Raw genomic sequence first — 17,810 nt, forward strand, 5'->3', positions numbered from 1 at the left:
TGACAAGACCTAACTGCTTAAAAGCAAAAGGCAGCAAAAAAGTGAGATTCAAATCTATCTTAAAGGTTTGTTTGGAGAATTAAATGAGTAAGGGTCACGTAACTTCTGACACAGAGTATACCCTCTGAAGACTAGTTGTTTATTATTATTATGACTTAATAATAACATTGTAATGGGTGGAACTGTATCCCCCTAAAAGATATGCCCAATTCCTAACCCTGGTACCTTTGAATGTGTCCTTATTTGGAAATAAAGGTCATTGCAAATCCTTAAATTAAGGATCTTAATGACACCATTCTGGATTTAGGGTGGGCCCCAAATCTAATGACTCATAAAAGAAAGAAGTACATGTGAGATACAGAGACACAAAGATACACATGGGAGAAGATCAGATGAAGAAGGAGGCAGAGGCTAGAATAATGAATCCACAAGCTAAAGTACACCAAGAATTACCAGTGGCCATCAGAAAGTAGGAGAAAGGCATGGGACAGTTTCTCCCTCAAGGAGTCCAGAAGGAACCAATACTACTGGCATATTAGTTTCAGATTTCTGGCCTTCATAACTGAAAGACAATAATTTTCTGTTGCTTTTCAGTTTGTGATAATTTGTTACAAGAGTACTAGGAAACTAATACAAATATTAATATTAATTCAGTGGTACCTAAGTAAACCTATTTGGAAAGATTCTGGAAAAGTTCTGGAAATTATTTTGTCTGTTTTGCTATACTGATTTAAAGAACCTCAACAAAGAACAAATATGGAGTGTATTCAAATAGTATTCGTTTAAGTCAAACATATTACAAATTACCTTTTTCTTTCCAAAGGTATTTCAAAAAGTATTAACTCAAAGGCAGTACAAGGTAAAAAAGGAAAGGTTTGAACTTTTTCTTATGAAAGACTGAAACAAAGGGGGGGAAATCAAGTCATTCTTTCTCTGTAATGATAATAATGAAACACATGCCAGGCATATCTTTTTAGAGAAAAGGATACATCCACAAAGATCCTTACCCTGGTGGAGAGGCATTATCTAAACATTTAAAACACTTAAACTCACAATGTGGTGAATGCTGACTGACCAAGCAATCTTCTGATTAGCATTTGACTTTCCAGAGAATCTATAAAGAGAGACTTTATTTTTCACAATAAATTGATAAATTTGCATCTTAGTTTTACGCATTGATGTCTACGCATATGGTTAACATTAGGATGCCTCAGAGAAATGGATCCCTTCTCTGTTTGCTGACAAATCAGGTTTGAGTTATTAAAGCTCCTGCAAGGCTTAATATCAATATTAGAAGCCCATAAAAATAACTAACAGGTAGAACAACTAGAATTGGACATCACCTGCCAAAGAGTAACTATCAAATATAAACAGACAGCATCCAAACTCCACAGCATAAGAGACAATGACATAACTCTGCCTAAAAGATCTTCCAAGTTATTCTGAACTCATTTCTAGTCTTTGCGCTTGACACACAATTAATCCCTAAATGATGTGACTTCTTTCTATACAGTAATTCTCACACATGTATCCATCAATGGGTAGATGCTGAGTAAAACAAAAAACAGACAAAAAGAGTATATACTGGAAGGTATTATAGGAATAGAAAGCAGACCACAGATTTTGGCCAAGGAGGGAGGAGAGCAGAACAGGATGGGGGAGCGCCAATGGGGGATTACAAACAAACAAAAGGAAACTTTGGGGGGTTATGGATATGTTCATTATCTTGATTTTAGTGATGATTTCACAGGTGTAAACATATGTCAGAACTCCTGCACAATTTAAACATGTGCTGTTTATTATTTGTCAGTTACATCTCAATATTAAGCTAAAAAAAAAAAAAGCGATGGCTTTTGTTCTAGGGAAAAAATGGCCCCTAATAATAAAAAATAAATCAATGGGCCACAAAAATCCCACCCCAACTGAATTTAAAACTCTTTTCAATTACTTCTCTTTATCTTTCCTGTCATCTGGAATTAAGGTTCTTGATTACCATTAATAGAAAACACTTTCATCTTGAAGTTACTAATTTCCCCACAAATCATTGTTTCTTCTTCCCTTTACTACCTTTTCCTAGCATACCTGAAGGCTTATTCCTGGGTGTCTTGGAACTCCTCCTTCTTTAATGAATTAGATAGTATTTGTTTTTAGAGCTTTACAGTTTACAAGTATTTCCATCTTTTATTTTTCAACCAATCCTGAAAAGTAGACTCCTGCAAAGTACATATTTGTAGTACACCCATTTCAAGACCAAAAAAACAAAAACAAAAAAACACTGAGGCTGAGAGATCAAATATATATATAAGTTGCTTAAGATCAAGCGTGGAGTTCAATTTTGAGCCGAATAAATACAAATCTACAGACCTCAAGAACATGCTGTCTCCTTACCACCCTGACGTCTTGCCACCCTTTACTTCAGGCTGCAGGGAGAGAGGCAGGCGATGTCCTACTCCATACTTTCAACCCTGTCTGCTCACCATCTTTGTATCTACCAATTTCTTCCTCTTGGCAATTTAGAAAGATGCTAAAAGCAACCCAAAAATGTCAGAAACTGAATTGAACATATTTACCACAGATTTCCACTTCAAGTAGCTCTTTGTCTTCAGTCATTTCTAAGGTCTAGACCAGGATCTAGATTTACAATTTTGATGTTAGCTTTGTCTCTTCCTTCTCCTTACCCCCTCTTATATAGTTAAGAATTTGACCTTACCCAAAGAAAAGTCTGGCCTTTACCCTCAGAATCTGGAAGGTTAATCTCTGTTATACCTGACTGGCCTGTTTTTGTTTAGGGGCCGGAGTTGGGGTGTACACACTCCATAGTCTTAAGTTGGGGGCTGGCCACACCAGAAAGATCAGTCATGTGCTTTAGGGTGAGGGCTTTGGATCACATTAGTATTAGTCAGCCTAAAGACTGAGATCAATCACGAGGGCAATCAACAGTCAATAATGACTATGTAATGAAGCCCCAATAAAAAGTTTCCTAGTTTGCAATACTCAATGCATACTGTCATACATACAGGCTGGGAGAGTAACGTGTCCTAAGGACAGCAAAAGCTTTGTTTTGGAACTCTCCCAGACTCTGCCCTTTGCATCTCTTCTTTTCATCAATTTTAACCTGTGTACTTTCCCAGGAATAAACCGCATGCATATGACAGCTTTCAGTGAACTCGTTGAATCCTTCTGATAAACTATCAAACCTGAGCATGGTTCTAGGAAACCCCCAAATAAGCAGTTGGTGTCAGAAGTGAGGGCAGTCTTGTGAACTATGCCCTTAAACCTCACAGTTTAGCTAATTCCTGGTATATAACTAATTTGTCACAAAATCCTAACAATTCTTTTTATCTAGAGACTCAGATTCAACACCTCTACATGATTATGACAACAGAGGGACAGAATAATATTTTCTACCTGTGGCCTCCAACGCCCTGGGAATGAATGGAAGCTTTAGAATCTACCCCTTATTGACTCCAAGCAAATAATTTAACTTTTTTAAACCTTGCTTTTGAAACCGCAGGCAGTTAATATTCACCTTCCAAAATAACCATGAAGAGTAAGATAGAAGACAGAAAGCTTAACCCAGTGCCTGGCACATAGCAAATTCACAATAAATTTTAAGTAATCCTCCACTTCGTGATGAATTATAAACTATATTGGTCTTCTACCTATAGTTTCTCCCATTCAAGTCCATACTGCCATGATCTTTCTCAAACCTCTTTCCCATTATGTTATCATCATGTTCAAATACAACAGTGCACAATCACATCTAGATCAAATCAGGTAGCCTGGCTGGGTATTAAGAAGCATAGCCATAGTCCCTGGTTCTGAAACAATTCTGAGAGCAAAAAGATGGACCAAACGAGTACTCTAAATTTTTCCTGACATTATCTCTTGATTCTCATCTCAATCCCTCTGTTCTACCTAAAATTCTTCTATCTTACCTATTCCCAACTCTTATCTTTCCTTACTCTGCCTTCCTCCCCCCCAATCTGGACTGTCTCCTCTCAGATGATAATCCAGATCCATTGCTTCCTTTGGGACAAAGTACTCTAACTCAATCACAGCTCCCTAACCAGAATGTATGTACCTTGAATGGTATGCCTGGCATATTGACCCTCCTGCCCTCCAGGCAGCCAGGCTTTTGGCTGTGAGGAGTTTATGTCAATGAACAAGACAATTACCATTTTTTATGTATGCCATGATGTGAAAACAATTGTGGAGAAGTGCCCTAACCTCACCTTACACAAGTCCACATCTTTACACATCACCCTAATGGCGTAATTTTTGACGAGCTACCCTGGTGAGTAGGTGACAGTAAGATATTTATATGAAAGAATATGGAATTATTAATTACTAGGCCTACTCTAACTCTACAGCCTTGGGCAAGTCACAACTGTTCTAAGAATTAGTGTCTTCAAGAATAAAATGTATAAATATACATATATGCACACCTCTCAAATTAACTAGTTGTGGAACTCAAAATCTATAATAAGTATGTGAAAATTCAAAATGCTAGGTACCGGTTATCATTATTAACAAATGTTCCTTGAGTTGACTGGAGAATATGGTCTCATATGCTAGAAATACTTCAGGAGCTTTTTTGGCTTTTTTCTAGCTCTCAAAACTGATCTTTTATTTGTCCAACTACACTCTCGAACTGCTGTGAAATACATTCCTGGAAACCAATATAGGTAGGGAGCTTTGGTATTAGCAGCTAATTTTTCCAACACTCTACCTAAGTATGAAGAAGTCTTCCAGGACAGAGGGATTTACTATTATGCAACATCTTTCTAAATCTGAACACTTTAAAACTTCCACTGCAGTCTACCCTCAAGATTTACACCTGAACTATGAACACTTGATTACCTATTTACAACCCCTAAGTCCCCCTGTAAGATTCTTCCTGTAAAAATTTCCCAGGGGGCATGTTTACCAAAGTGGAAATAAATAACATTATTTTGACCTGGACACCCTTAGATAAGGCAAGGAGTCAAAAGGTAATGTGTGGGGCTCACTACTTCCTGGTCTATAAATCCTGGAGCTGTCAATTACCTGGCAAGAGAGTGGCTGGTTGGAAAGAAAAGATCTTTGAAAGAATCAATAAATAAGAAATGAGTCAGTATGACCACAGGCAGTCCAAAGAAGTCTACAAGAGGAACTTAACACATAGACACAGTCACTACATTATGAAATTGACTACCCCTCCAAGGTCATTCCTGCCATCCACAGCCTCCCCTTCTCTCTTCCACTTCATATGAACTTTATGCTCTAGCCAGACCAAACTTCCCGTAGTGTGCCATGTTCTTCCACAAGTCTTCGCCATCGTTCACAGGGTCCTTTTGCCTCTATACTCTTCCCCTCCTCTCCACCTGGCTGGTTCCCACAATTCTTTCAAGACCCACTAGGCTGCAAGTTCCCTGAGAGTAGAAATCATAATTTCGCTAGAGCTGTCTTCCGTGCCTAGCAAAGTAGGAACTCAATACATAACTGGACGAAAGGAAGCTCAAAGAAACTCAAAGCATCTCCTCTGAGAAGCAGAGAACCTCTGCCTCACTCCTTCACACACACACACACACACACACACACACACACACACACGAGCGCGCGCGCGCCGTTGACTGCCCGTCTTCAGTTTCCATGATATCCTGTGATTAATTCTACCATATCATTTTCACATGTACTGTAATTATCTATTAATTCTATGAGGGCAGGGATGGTAAGATGATGTAATCCTTTATCCCAGAACTATGCACAGTGCTTGAGATACAGTGGGGAGCTCTATCAATGTTTGTTGAATGAGTAACTGGATGCACATGCCAGTGGAGCCCGAGAATACGTGAGCCGTCCTCCTCAAGCACGCATCCCATCTTTATCTCCGCGCTCCTCGGGCACGCTGCCCCCATTTTCTCCTCCAATAAGGCTGCTGCTAAGCACTCTGCAACTCCCTACAGATACAGCCCCTGCCCGCTCTAGCCAATTAAAAATCCAACCGCTGCTGCCGTTCCTTCGGGGGACCCTGGCCCCCTCTCGAACTGCATCCCAATCGTGTGGAGGCTGGCGATGGAGCAGCGGCCAGCGACGCGGCGGGAAGGCTGGTCCCGCCCGACCAGGCTCCCACCTGCCTCGGCGCAGCTAAAGCCGCCCTTCGCGCCAAGCCCCGCGCAAGGAGTGCGGGCTCCCACGCAGCGGGTCCTCAGCATCCGCACCTTCCCGGAGGGGCGAGCTCCGAACCTGGCCCCTGTCCCTCCACCCGCCACCCCCAGGCACGGGCCATCCCCTCCTCGGGCCCGGGCCCGGGGTGGGCAGCCCAGCCCAGGCCAGTGCCCGAGTCTCCGACCGGGGAGGGGGCGGGGGCTCCGAGGCGACGGTCAGTTGGCTGGCGGCCTCCGCCGCCGTCCTCGGCCCTCAGTCTCCAGACCGCGGCGTCCCGCCGGGTTCCCGGGGCGGCGGAGCGGGGAGCCCGCGGCGCAGAGCGCACTGACCTGGAAGTGCAGCGCCATCTTCCCGGGAGGCGGCGCCGGCCGGCTGCCCCGAGCGCCCGAGGGGAGGGAGAGGAGGCGGGCACCGCGGAAGTCCCGGCCGCCCGCGGGGTCCCTGCGCCGCTGGCTTGCTCACACTTTCGTCGCCTCCGCCGCGCGGCCTCTGCGTTTGAAGCGCCGGACGGGGCGGGGCCGGACGGGGCGGGGCCTGACGGGGCGGGGCGGGGCGACGGAGGAGGCGCGCGGGGGGGCGGGCCCGAGGGGGCGGAGCCTGGGGAACCGGGAATCCCAACCGCCCCAAGCACGGAAGTTTGAACGGATAATGCTACCTCAGGTGGGTCGTAACCTCTGACATCTCCCCTTTGACACAACCACCACCACCCAACTGTCAGCCATGACCCCTGGCTCTTATATCTCCCACAAACTCTGTTGATCCTGAAGCCTTACAACCCAACTATTGCCCGTGGCTTCTGATGCCCCCATCTGCACAACTGTTCTTGTCCCTTGAACACCCACTTGCCATGCACAATCAACCATAACCTTTGATTCCTTCATGCCAACTGCTGTCCTTGACCCCTGACTCCCAGAGTCCAACTTCCATTTTCTTTTTAATTTTATTTGGCTTAAAATTAAAATGACAATGTCTAGATGGTGTTAAGTTGTAGAATTCTAGCTCACCTCTTTACTACTTCTTACCTATATTTCATTTAATATGAATTTGTATTTTACACCAAATGATTCCATTGGAATGAGAATTTATTTGAACAAAAGTAGGTCAAAGTCACTCCTTTCTGGTGCTCTTCATTTCTTCTTGAAGATTGACCCTTCCAGTTGGGGCACTGTACTTTAGTGTGAAAAATTACTTCAATACTTCCTATAGTTCAGGTTTACTAGTGACAAATTCAGCCTTTGTTAACACTAATACATCTTTATTTCATCTATATTTTTTAAGGGATAGTTTTGCTAGGTATAGAATTCCATTTTGTCTTTTTAAAAAAATGCTCTCAGCGTTTAAAAAAAAATCTTTTCCCTTGATTTTGGTTGCCATTGTTTCTGTTGAGAAGGTAGCGGTCAGTCTGACTACTGCTCCTTTGAAGATTATACATCTCCTCCCAACCCCTGGCTGCTTTAAATTTTTTCTTTCTTTTTTGTCTTCAGCAGTTTGAGTGTAATGTAACTGTGTGTGTGTGTGTGTGTGTGTGTGTGTGTGTGTGTGTGTGTGATCCTGCTTGGGATTCTTAAGGCTTCTTAAATATGAAATCTGATATTTTTATCAGTGTTTGAAAATTCTCTGTATTTCTTTAAATATTGCTTCTGTTCCTTTCTCTCTCTTCTCCTTCTGGAACTCCAGTTACATGTATGTTAGACTTTTTTGAATATTCCATATGTCTCTTATACTCTTCTGTATTTTTTGCCTTTTTTCTCATTGTGTTGTTATCTGCATTTTTTTTTTTTTACTGACCTGTCACCCATTCAGAAGAAACTGTGTTCTGCTGTGTCTGAGCTGCTATACAACCCCTCTATTGGAATCTTACTTTTAGTTATAATATTTTCAGGTCCAGAATTTTCATTTGAGTCTTCCCCTTCCATTCTTTAAACAGATTCTAAGGCTCTGGTGGAATTGTTTATCTTTCCTCTATTTTCTTGAATATTTTAATCATATTATTTAAAGCCCCTATCAGATAACTCCAATATCTGAAACACCTATGGGTCCTCCTTGTTTTTGGAATTTGGTCCTATTTTTTAAGCATGCCTTATAATTTCTTATTGAATGTCAGACAGTGTGGTAGAAAAATTGTAGAGGCTGTGGATGATACTAGCTTTCTCCAAAGAGGACTAAGTTTCCTTATTGTAGTAGGCAGATAGAATACAAGTGAATCACCTTAATCTGACTGAGACTTGGTTTTAGCCTTTTAAATTCAAGTTTATTTCAGTTTTGCCTTTATTCCTAGGTCATGTTTCTTCTAGATCTTACTAGATCTTGAAAGCCGGACCATTTGCCAAGACACCTACACCTGGTGGGGCTTGAACTCTAATCCCCATTTCCCCAATACTGTGAAGCTGCTAAAATCTCTGTTCAACCCTTTAGGTGCTGCTGTTCTGCTGAGTTTTTTAAAGTCTCTTCCTGTGCATGTGTGTCTTAAGAATTTACTGATGAGGGGCACCTGGGTGGCTCAGTCATTAAGCGCCTGCCTTCGGCTCATGGCATGATCCCAGGGTCTTGGGATCGAGCCCCACATTGGGCTCCCTGCTTTGCTGGGAGCCTGCTGCTTCCTCTCCCACTCCTCCTGCTTGTGCTCCCTCTCCCGCTGTGTTCTCTCTCTCTTAAAAAAAAAAAGAATTTACTGATGAGTTAAAGGGAATTTATACACAGATTTTGGGCCTCCCATCTCTGTAATTTTCTCCTCTCTAGAATTGTGTCCTTCAAATCCCAGCTGCTCTTGTCCTGAACTCCCATCTCTGCTCCTAGCCTACTGAGATTGCTACTATCTGTTTAGCTCTGTTTATTCAAAATGCCCTAGGGGTGGGAACTGATCTGAATGTGGACCTTGCCCTTTAGTGCTTTCCTGCGCTCAAGGGTTGAAGCCAATCAAGTCTGGTCTTTATTGGTTGTTCCCTAGTGTCTTCAAGCAGTTGTTTTATATATATATATATATATATATGTAGTTAATACACATTATATTATTTTCAATTTATTTATATTTGTTACATATGTAATATATTAACATATTTCTTAAATGTATATATATGTGTGTATATATAAATGTATATGTGTGTGTGTGTGTGTGTGTGTGTGTCTGTGTGTCCTGTTTTTAATAATTGATTTAAGTGGGAGGTCTAATTCAACATAACTACTCCATTATGATCAGACTGTTTATATCTTCCATTCTTCACCCTTGATTTCATAGCTCATCCACAACCCATGAATTCTCATCCCCAAACCCAAGCCCTGAACTTGAAAATGTTCCATACCCTCATTCTGCCATATATGACACCTATATCCCAAAGTTTTTGATTCCTATATTCTAACTTCTATTTCCATGCTTTAAGACTTTTGATATCCAGTCTCATTTGTGACTCCTACATCCCTAGCACTAGTGTTAATTTCTGACCTCCCTATTGCATCGCCATATAACAGCCCATTATTTTAACTGCCTATTGCCTTTGTCTAACTTCTGAAGCCCAGTCCACATATTAAAGTTATTGTTTTAAAGTAGCATTTCTATTACCTCAAATTTTAAGCCATTATGGGAGGAACAATTTTTTGAGATTTGATCATTTGGCTTTTTTCCCCCCACAGCAGAATATCCTTGGCACAAATATAAGATTGTGATAAGAACAGAAGCTGCCTATTCTGTGGATTTACAAGGTAACTCAGAAAATGTAAAGCCAGGGGCGCCTGGGTGGCTCAGTCGTTAAACATCTGCCTTTGGCTCAGGGTGTGATTCCAGAGTCCTGGGATCAAGCCCCACATCAGGCTTCTCCGCTGGGAGCCTGCTTCTTCCTCTCCCACTCCCCCTGCTTGTGTTCCTTCTCTCCCTGGCTGTCTCTCTCTCTCTCTCTCTCTCTCTCTCTCTGTTAAATAAATAAATAAATAAATAAATAAATACATAAATACATAAATAAATAAATAAAATCTTTAAAAAAAAAGAAAAAGAAAAAGAAAATGTAAAGCCAATTATTTTTTCCCTTTAAAAGAGTGACCACTTAAGATTTCAGTTTATAATGAACTCTCCCTTCCATGATTTTCTAACAAAATATGCATACAACTCTGTATCTTTTTTGTCAATTAATAAAATTTAAGGTAGAATTGTGTCACTGCAGCTATTAAAACTAGCACAAGGGGTACCTGGGTGGCTCAATCAGTTAAACGTCTGTCTTTGGCTCAGGTCAGGATCCTAGGATCCTGGGATGGAGCCCCACATCAGGCTCCCTGCTCAGCAGGGAGTCTGCTTCTCCCACTACTCCCCCAAGCTCTCTCTATCTCCCTGTCTCTCTCAAATAAATAAATAAAATCTTTTAAAAAAATTTTTCAAAAACTAGCACAAAAGATGCTCCAGGATGTCAGATAATTGATTTCTATCACAAAATTCATTTAAAGGAGGGATATTTAGAGTTCTTAGGAATTACAAAAGTATCTTCTTCTATGGCAACTAGCCTTCTAAAAAAGACAAATGGATCTTTGATCTTTGTATCTTTACAGGAAATTCAATTAACATTTGTAATTCTGGTACCTTAGGAAATTTACCTAACATCTTTGAGTTTTGATTTGTTATTTGTTGTTTCCATAACAGGACTTATGTGGGCCTGAACTGTGGGACTGAACTGTGGAACTGAAACTTCAAAATATTCAACTAACTAAAAAAACCCAAAACACAAAAAACAAACTTAAAATATTCCAACTAAAATTCTTTTTTTTTTTAAGATTTTATTTATTTATTTGACAGAGAGATAGAGAGAGCCAGAGAGAACAAGTTGGGGGAATGGCAGAGGGAGAAGAAGAAGCAGGCTCCCCGCTCAGCTCTATTGCTACAAATCTTTTATGGTATAAGGGAAAGTATGTGTGGGTGTGTGTGGGGGGGAGGTGTAATTTTTAAAAATAATGCAGTCTTAAATTGAAATGGAGGTATAAAATGTGTAAACTCTAGAAGAATAGTACAGAAAAAAAAGAACTATCCCTGGCCATAGCCCATTTTATGCACATAGCTACTTCTCAGAAATAGACATTTCCCCATTTCTAGTGCTTTCTTCTAAAACATTTCTATAAAATACTTTTAGTCGTTCTCAATGAAAGCAATACTGTTTAATTGCTTTTAGAGTGGAACTAATTTAGACTAAAATATAAAATTAGATCCTTCACATACTAAAATTACTTTGAGTAGGCAAGAACTATACCATTTCTTAAAACCTCTTTCCTTAAATGTCAACATTTTCCTTTTGTCAAGAGTTAATGTTTTAAATTTACCATGAGGATACCCAGCTGACCAGGCAAATCTCTTATAAGAAAAAATGAAAGAGCCTAAGAATAGCTCAAGGAAAACCAAGTCGTCAAATTTTCTTTCTCCTTTCTTCTGCCTCACATCTTCCCTGCCCCAACACACATTCACAGCCATTCCCAGGACTAGGTTATGCCATACTTAGGAGCTTAGGGAAGATCAGTCAATACTGATGCCCACATTAGTCCTTTCCAATTGTAGCAACTTATTTTAAAAGAGTATTTCTATTATTTTCTCCTGATTATAAAAGAAATCCATGATTTTTGTATAAAATCTAGTGGTACAGAATTATACAAAATCAAAAGTGAAAGTTGCCAAGAATGGCAGCTGCTCAAAAATAATGCATCTTAATTTAATGTGTCCTTCCATGCCTCTGTTTCTGCACATAAATATGTGGGCAAACATTTTTTTCTTTCATACAACTGAGATTATGCTATAATACTGTTTTATACCTTGATTTTCAGCTTAACAATATATTTTAGGTATCTTTCATGTCAGTATTCCAGACCTACCTCATTTCTTTTCAAGAACTCTTTAATATTTCTCTGTATCTATATCATATATATCATGATTTATTGAATCAGTCCTCTCCTGAAGGAAACTTAGGTTTGTCTACTCTTTCACTATTAAAAATAAAACATATATAATGGCAACGTTAAATGAACTATCAGTATTATCTATAAGTAGGAGAAGTAGAAAAGACAAAAATTTGTCCTTCAGGCGTATAAAATACTGATCCTAAAAATGCTTTCCCAGGTTGGCTTATACATAAGTTGACCATATAGTTTATTATTCACCCAGAATACTTTGGAAAGCATTAATGCATACTCCAGGATAGTCCTAAAGCTATATAACCATGTGGAGCAAGGTCCACACCAACCGTTGAAAAAGGAGATTGGGGGAGCCACTGTGCAACAAGCAAGGCGAAGAGAACTTTTGTGTAGGAGGGCTGGTTGGCAAGGGTATCAGATCCTGAATGGGATGAGGAGAGTGACTATGCGTAAGAATGGTCTGGGTCTTCTTGGGATGTCAGAGACAGCAGGGGAAGAAGACATCTATGCAGAGTTTCAGGCTGTTATAGATATTTGGAGCCCCAGTGGTATGAAGAGGATATCCATGCACTGAAGGGGGCAGCGCAGGAATTTAGAGCTTAACAGACCTGAGAAAAGCATCCATGCAGGGATGTGGGTGAAGCTAGCTAGATGTGAGGAGTCAGAGCCTGAGCAAGGTGGGGAGGTTTTTTATGTTGAGTGGTGCCCTATAAGGGGTATCAGAGCCTAAGTGGGGGAAAAAGATATCTACCTAAGGGAGGAGTTGGCAGTGGAGTTGGGAAACTGGCTACATACTAGGGAATTGATGAAATAAATAAATATGTTAGAAATAATGGAAACCAAATTTCTCACTGTGGAAGAAGAGGGTTGCAAATATGGAAAGGGGGATAACTAGAATGAACCCTGTGGTGTTGGATTGGAAGTATCAGGGAAAATTCATGGTTTTCACTATATAGAGATAAATACAGAAATAAATTTAGGGGTGCGTGTATGTGTGTGTGTGTGTCCCACATATTCCTACTGAGAATGCCCGAGGTCAACAGGACTCAAATAGCAATAAGCACAACTAACATCTAGAACTTGGCTTCTAAATACTATTTTCCACTTACAGGAATCAGGACTCCTTTGAGAAATGGCTGATTCAACATTAAGGCCTGTAAGTACAAAATAAATCTGGAACATTTTGGGGTGTCAGAAAGTAAGGAAATCCTCAAAGAATAAAGGGGGCATGTCAAAAAGACAAGGAGTCAACTTGGAGGGGCTCCCACTTGCCAAATTAGAACAATTCAGGCATCAAAATAAGTGATAGTAGTAGATTATAATTCATTGAATAAAATAAGAAACCTTAATAATATAAGAATATCAGTCCATATTAATATAAATAAATAAATCGAAAGTTTACATAGTCTCACAGTAGTTCTTCACAATATACTAATTAATTACAAAGTAAAAACCAGTAACTTTTCAGCCCAGAAGTCTGTCTTCCTCCACCTTTAATTGAGTGATTAATGTGGATAACATTAGTAATAGGACAAATCTAAATCATATGCCATTTGACAAAACGCAATAGGAATACAATACCATCTCTGTAATAGCCTTGCAAAAGGTGCATACCTTGAGTCTAATTGTGACGAAACAGTAGACAAACTCAAATTTAGAGACATTCTACAAAACAACTTGCCTGTAATCCCCACAAGTGCCAACATGATGAAAGGTCTCTCAACTCCCTGGTTCAGTTTATTCATTAAGTATTGTATTCTGTTTGATGCTACTGTAAATGGGATTGCTTTCTTATCTTCTTTTTCTGATAGTTTGTTGTTAGTTTATAGGAATACAACTGATTTTTGTATGTTGATTTCGAATCCTGAATAGTTACCGAATTCATTTATTCTAACAGTTTTTTGGAGTGTTGAGGGTTTTCTGTATATAATATGTCATCTGCAAATAGAGACAGTTTTACTTCTTCCTTTCTGATTTGGATGCCTTTTATTTCTTTCTTGCCTGATTGCTCTGGCTAGAACTTCTAGTACTACGTTAGAGTAAAAGTGGTGAAAATGGCCATTCTTGTCTTATTCCTGATCTTTGAAGAAAAACTTTGAGCTTCTCACTATTGAGCATGATGTTAGCTATAGGCTTATCAAATATGGCCTTTATTATGTTGAGGTACATTCTCTCTATCCCTAGTTTATGGTGTTTTCTATTTATCACGAAAGGATGTTAAATTTTATCAGGTGTTTCTCCTGCATCTATTGAGGTGATCATATAATTTCCATCCTTCATTTGTTAATGTGGTATGTCACATTTATTGATTTGCATATATTGAACCATCCTTGCATTCCTGGAATAAATCCCACTTGGTCATTGTGTACGATTCTTGTAATGTATTGTTCAGATTGCTGATATTTTGTTGAGGATTTTTCATCTATGTTCATCAGGGATATTGGCCTGTAATTTTCCTTTCTTGTAGCGTCTTTGTCTGGCTTTAGTATCAGAGTGATGCTGGTCTCATAAAAAGATTTTGGAAGTGTTCCCTCCTCTTCTAGTTTTTGGAAGAACTTGAGATAGATTAGCATTTCTTCTTCTTAAAATTTGTCAGAATTCACCAGTGAAGCCATCTGGTCCTGGACTTTTCTTTGTTGGGGGGTTTTTGATTACTGATTCAATCTCCTTACCAGTTTTTCTGTTTCCTTCATGATTCATTCTTGGCAGGATGTATGTTTCTAGGAATTTAGTCTTTTCTTAAAGATTATCTAATTTGTCAACATATAATTGTTCATAATAGTTTCTTATGATCATTTTTATTTCTGTGCTATCGGTTGTTGTAACGTCTTCTTTTTTATTTTGATTTTATTTATTTGAGTCTTCTCTTTTTTTTTTTCTTAGCTAGTCTAGCTGAAAATTTGTCAATTTTGCTTATCTTTTCAAAAATCCACCTCTCAGTTTCATTGATATTTTCTATTGTCTTTTTAGTCTCTATTTATTTCTCATCTTTGTTATTTCCTTCTTTCCACTAACTTTGGGCTTAGTTTGTTCTTTTTTTAGTTCCTTGAAATGTAAAATTAGGTTGTTTATTTGAGATCTTTCTTTTTTTTTTATAATGTAGGTATTTATGGCTGAAAACATTCACCTTAGAACTCCTTTTGCTGCCTATCACTTTTCCCATGTTGTGTTTTCATTTTCATTTGTCTCAAGATATTCTTAAATTTTTTTTTCATTTCTTCTTTGACCCATTTCTTCTTTGCCCATTGACTGTTCAGGAGCATGTTGTTTAATCTCCAAATATTTGTGAATTTTTCAGTTTTCTTCTTATAATTAATTTCTAGTTTCATAGCATTGTGGTCTTTCTGAGCACAGCATCTTTTCTAGATGCTTGATGTGATTTCAGTCTTCTTAAATTTATTAAAACCTGTTTTATGATGTAATACATAACATATCCTGGAGAATGTTCAATGTGTGCTTGAGAAGAATGTATATTCTGCTGCTGTTGGGTGGAATGTTCTATACATACCTGTTAGGTCCATCTGGTCTAACATGTAGTTTAAGTCCAATATTTCATTATTGATTTTCTGTCTGGATGATCTATTCATTGCTGAAAATGGGGTGTACAAGTCCCCTACTATTACTGTAATGCTGTCCATTTCTTCCAGAATAATTCTTTACAGACAAATTCCAGTCTATAAACATAGAATGAATGCTAGAAGTAGAACATCACTATTTTGTAACACCTGATAAAGAATTGATTTAGGCAATAAATAATCTTCAGTTGGTTGAGATTATTCATTGAAAGATGATGGTGAAATTTGTCACAGTAGGACCAGGCTTTTACCTCCTGAAACAACTGACCAATATTAGCATTACTGGAAGTAGGACAACCAGACCTGGTGTGCCTTCTGCTATAATGCAAGAGGATGTCCACAGCACTCCCACGAAGGGCTTTTGCCCAAAATGCTGAACCGAAATCTAAATAAGTCTCAGAGAAAACATCGATTTATAGGAAGTATGAGGTGACAGAAAAACAAGTTAAATGTCCATCCCCACTCCCAAGGGAGCCCACAGACAAAGCCAGAACATGTAGCATTTTATGTAAACAAATCACCTGATTTTTGCAATAAGCCAATGACATAAAAAATAAGGATGGGTGAGGGCACTTTTCTAGGTTAAAGAAATTTGAGAAACCAAATAACCAACTGTGATGTGTAGACTGTGTTTGGAGCCCAATCTATTTTTATTTTTTATTTTTTATTTTTTTTAAAAGATTTTATTTATTTATTTGACAGAGATAGAGACAGCCAGCGAGAGAGGGAACACAAGCAGGGGGAGTGGGAGAGGAAGAAGCAGGCTCATAGCGGAGGAGCCTGATGTGGGGCTCGATCCCATAACGCCAGGATCACGCCCTGAGCCGAAGGCAGACGCTTAACCGCTGCGCCACCCAGGCGCCCCTATTTTTATTTTTTAAAGACTTTATTTATTTGAAAGAAAGAGAGAGTGCGTGCCAGAGAGCACAAGCAGGAGGGATGGGCAGAGGAGAGGAAGGAGTAAGATCCCTGCCCAGCAGGGACCCTGATACAGAGGTCCGATCCCAGGACCCTGGGATCATGACCTGAGCCAAAGGCAGATGCTTAACCAACTGAGCCATCCAGGCGCCTCTGGAGCCTAATTTTTAAAAACTAACTATAAAAGGACATTTTTTAGACAGTTGGGGAAATGTAGAAATTATAGACTGGGTGGTAGATGATGCCAAAGAAACATTGCTAACTTTTTTAGGTATGATAAAGGAATTGTGATTGTCTATGAAACTGTCATGTATCCTGTAGACCTATAATGAGGGATGGAAGGTGAAAAAACATGAAAGCTGGCGATAGCTTTAAGATATTTTGGCAAAGAAAAAAACAAAATAAAAAAGAAATGGACAAGTCAATGTGGCAAAATATTGGTAATTATTGAATCTGAGTAATGTGCTTTATTATACTGTTCGCTCTACTTTTGATGATGCTAGAAAATTCTTATAATAAAAAAATAACCGTAAATTCTTATAATAAAATAAATAACCCTTCAATGACTTCATGGCTTACTGTGAAAAACCCCAACTCTGTACTCTGAGTGTAGGGTCCTCTTATCTAGCCCAATCCTTCTTTTCCAGATTTATTTATTATTACTCCCACTCATGCCCTCTGCACAGTTATAATGAGTGATTTGCATGCCACGATTGTCCTCGCTGCTTTGTGTACACTGTTTCTTCCACTAATCCTCTCTCTACCCATTATTCTGAGAAGAATGCCCTAGAGGTGTGGTTTAAAAAAACTGATAACTACTATTTATTGAGTGCCTACTCTGGGCAAGGCAAATGCACTGAGTGATTGACATATATTCATTATTAAACAATCCTAAGATGTTCCTGAGAAGGTGAGACAACAGGGTCAAAGAGGTTAAGCAATTTGCTCAAGGCCTTTTCATTCTGAAACATATTATGCAGTTTATTTATTTATTTGTTCACTCATTTAACTATATCAGTGGTTGTCAAACTTTAGCGTAAATTGGGGCCATCTGGAGCAATTATTTTAAAATGCAGATTTGTGAGGCACACTCCTCATATCCTAAATCCTTTTAGGCTATGGTTGGGTCCTGCAGTTGGTCCTTTGACCAAGGTGACAAGATGATCCTGTGACTGTGGTCTCTGAGCTACACTTTGAGAAACACTACACTCCCCTTTTCATGCTTTTTCTCTGTCACCATGTGCAGACCCCTAAGATGTATTGATGAGATCATACATGTGGAATGTTTTGCAA

At 39.3% G+C, this 17,810-nt stretch overlaps 1 protein-coding gene across 4 annotated transcripts in view; it reads right to left on the minus strand.

Moving 5' to 3' along the window:
- The window catches only part of RANBP17 (RAN binding protein 17), a 319,506-nt gene extending 312,883 nt beyond the window's left edge, over positions 1-6,623 (minus strand). For 2 of the 4 annotated variants that reach the window (XM_087867812.1, XM_087867810.1), the window contains exon 1: positions 6,480-6,620. Coding sequence is in view for 3 of the 4 variants with exons in the window: in XM_087867810.1 (XP_087723936.1) it covers positions 6,480-6,497 (18 nt within the window). In the remaining variant the exon portion in view is untranslated. Of the gene's footprint in view, positions 1-6,479 lie in introns of all 4 variants that reach the window. The other 2 variants (XM_087867811.1, XM_045792095.2) reach the window with 2 other exon arrangements.
- Between the last annotated feature and the right edge of the window lie 11,187 nt (positions 6,624-17,810).

This window comes from Ursus americanus, chromosome 15 (genome assembly GCF_024610735.1).
Source record: "Ursus americanus isolate L20-20 chromosome 15, mUrsAme1.1.p, whole genome shotgun sequence".
Lineage (NCBI taxonomy): Eukaryota > Metazoa > Chordata > Mammalia > Carnivora > Ursidae > Ursus > Ursus americanus.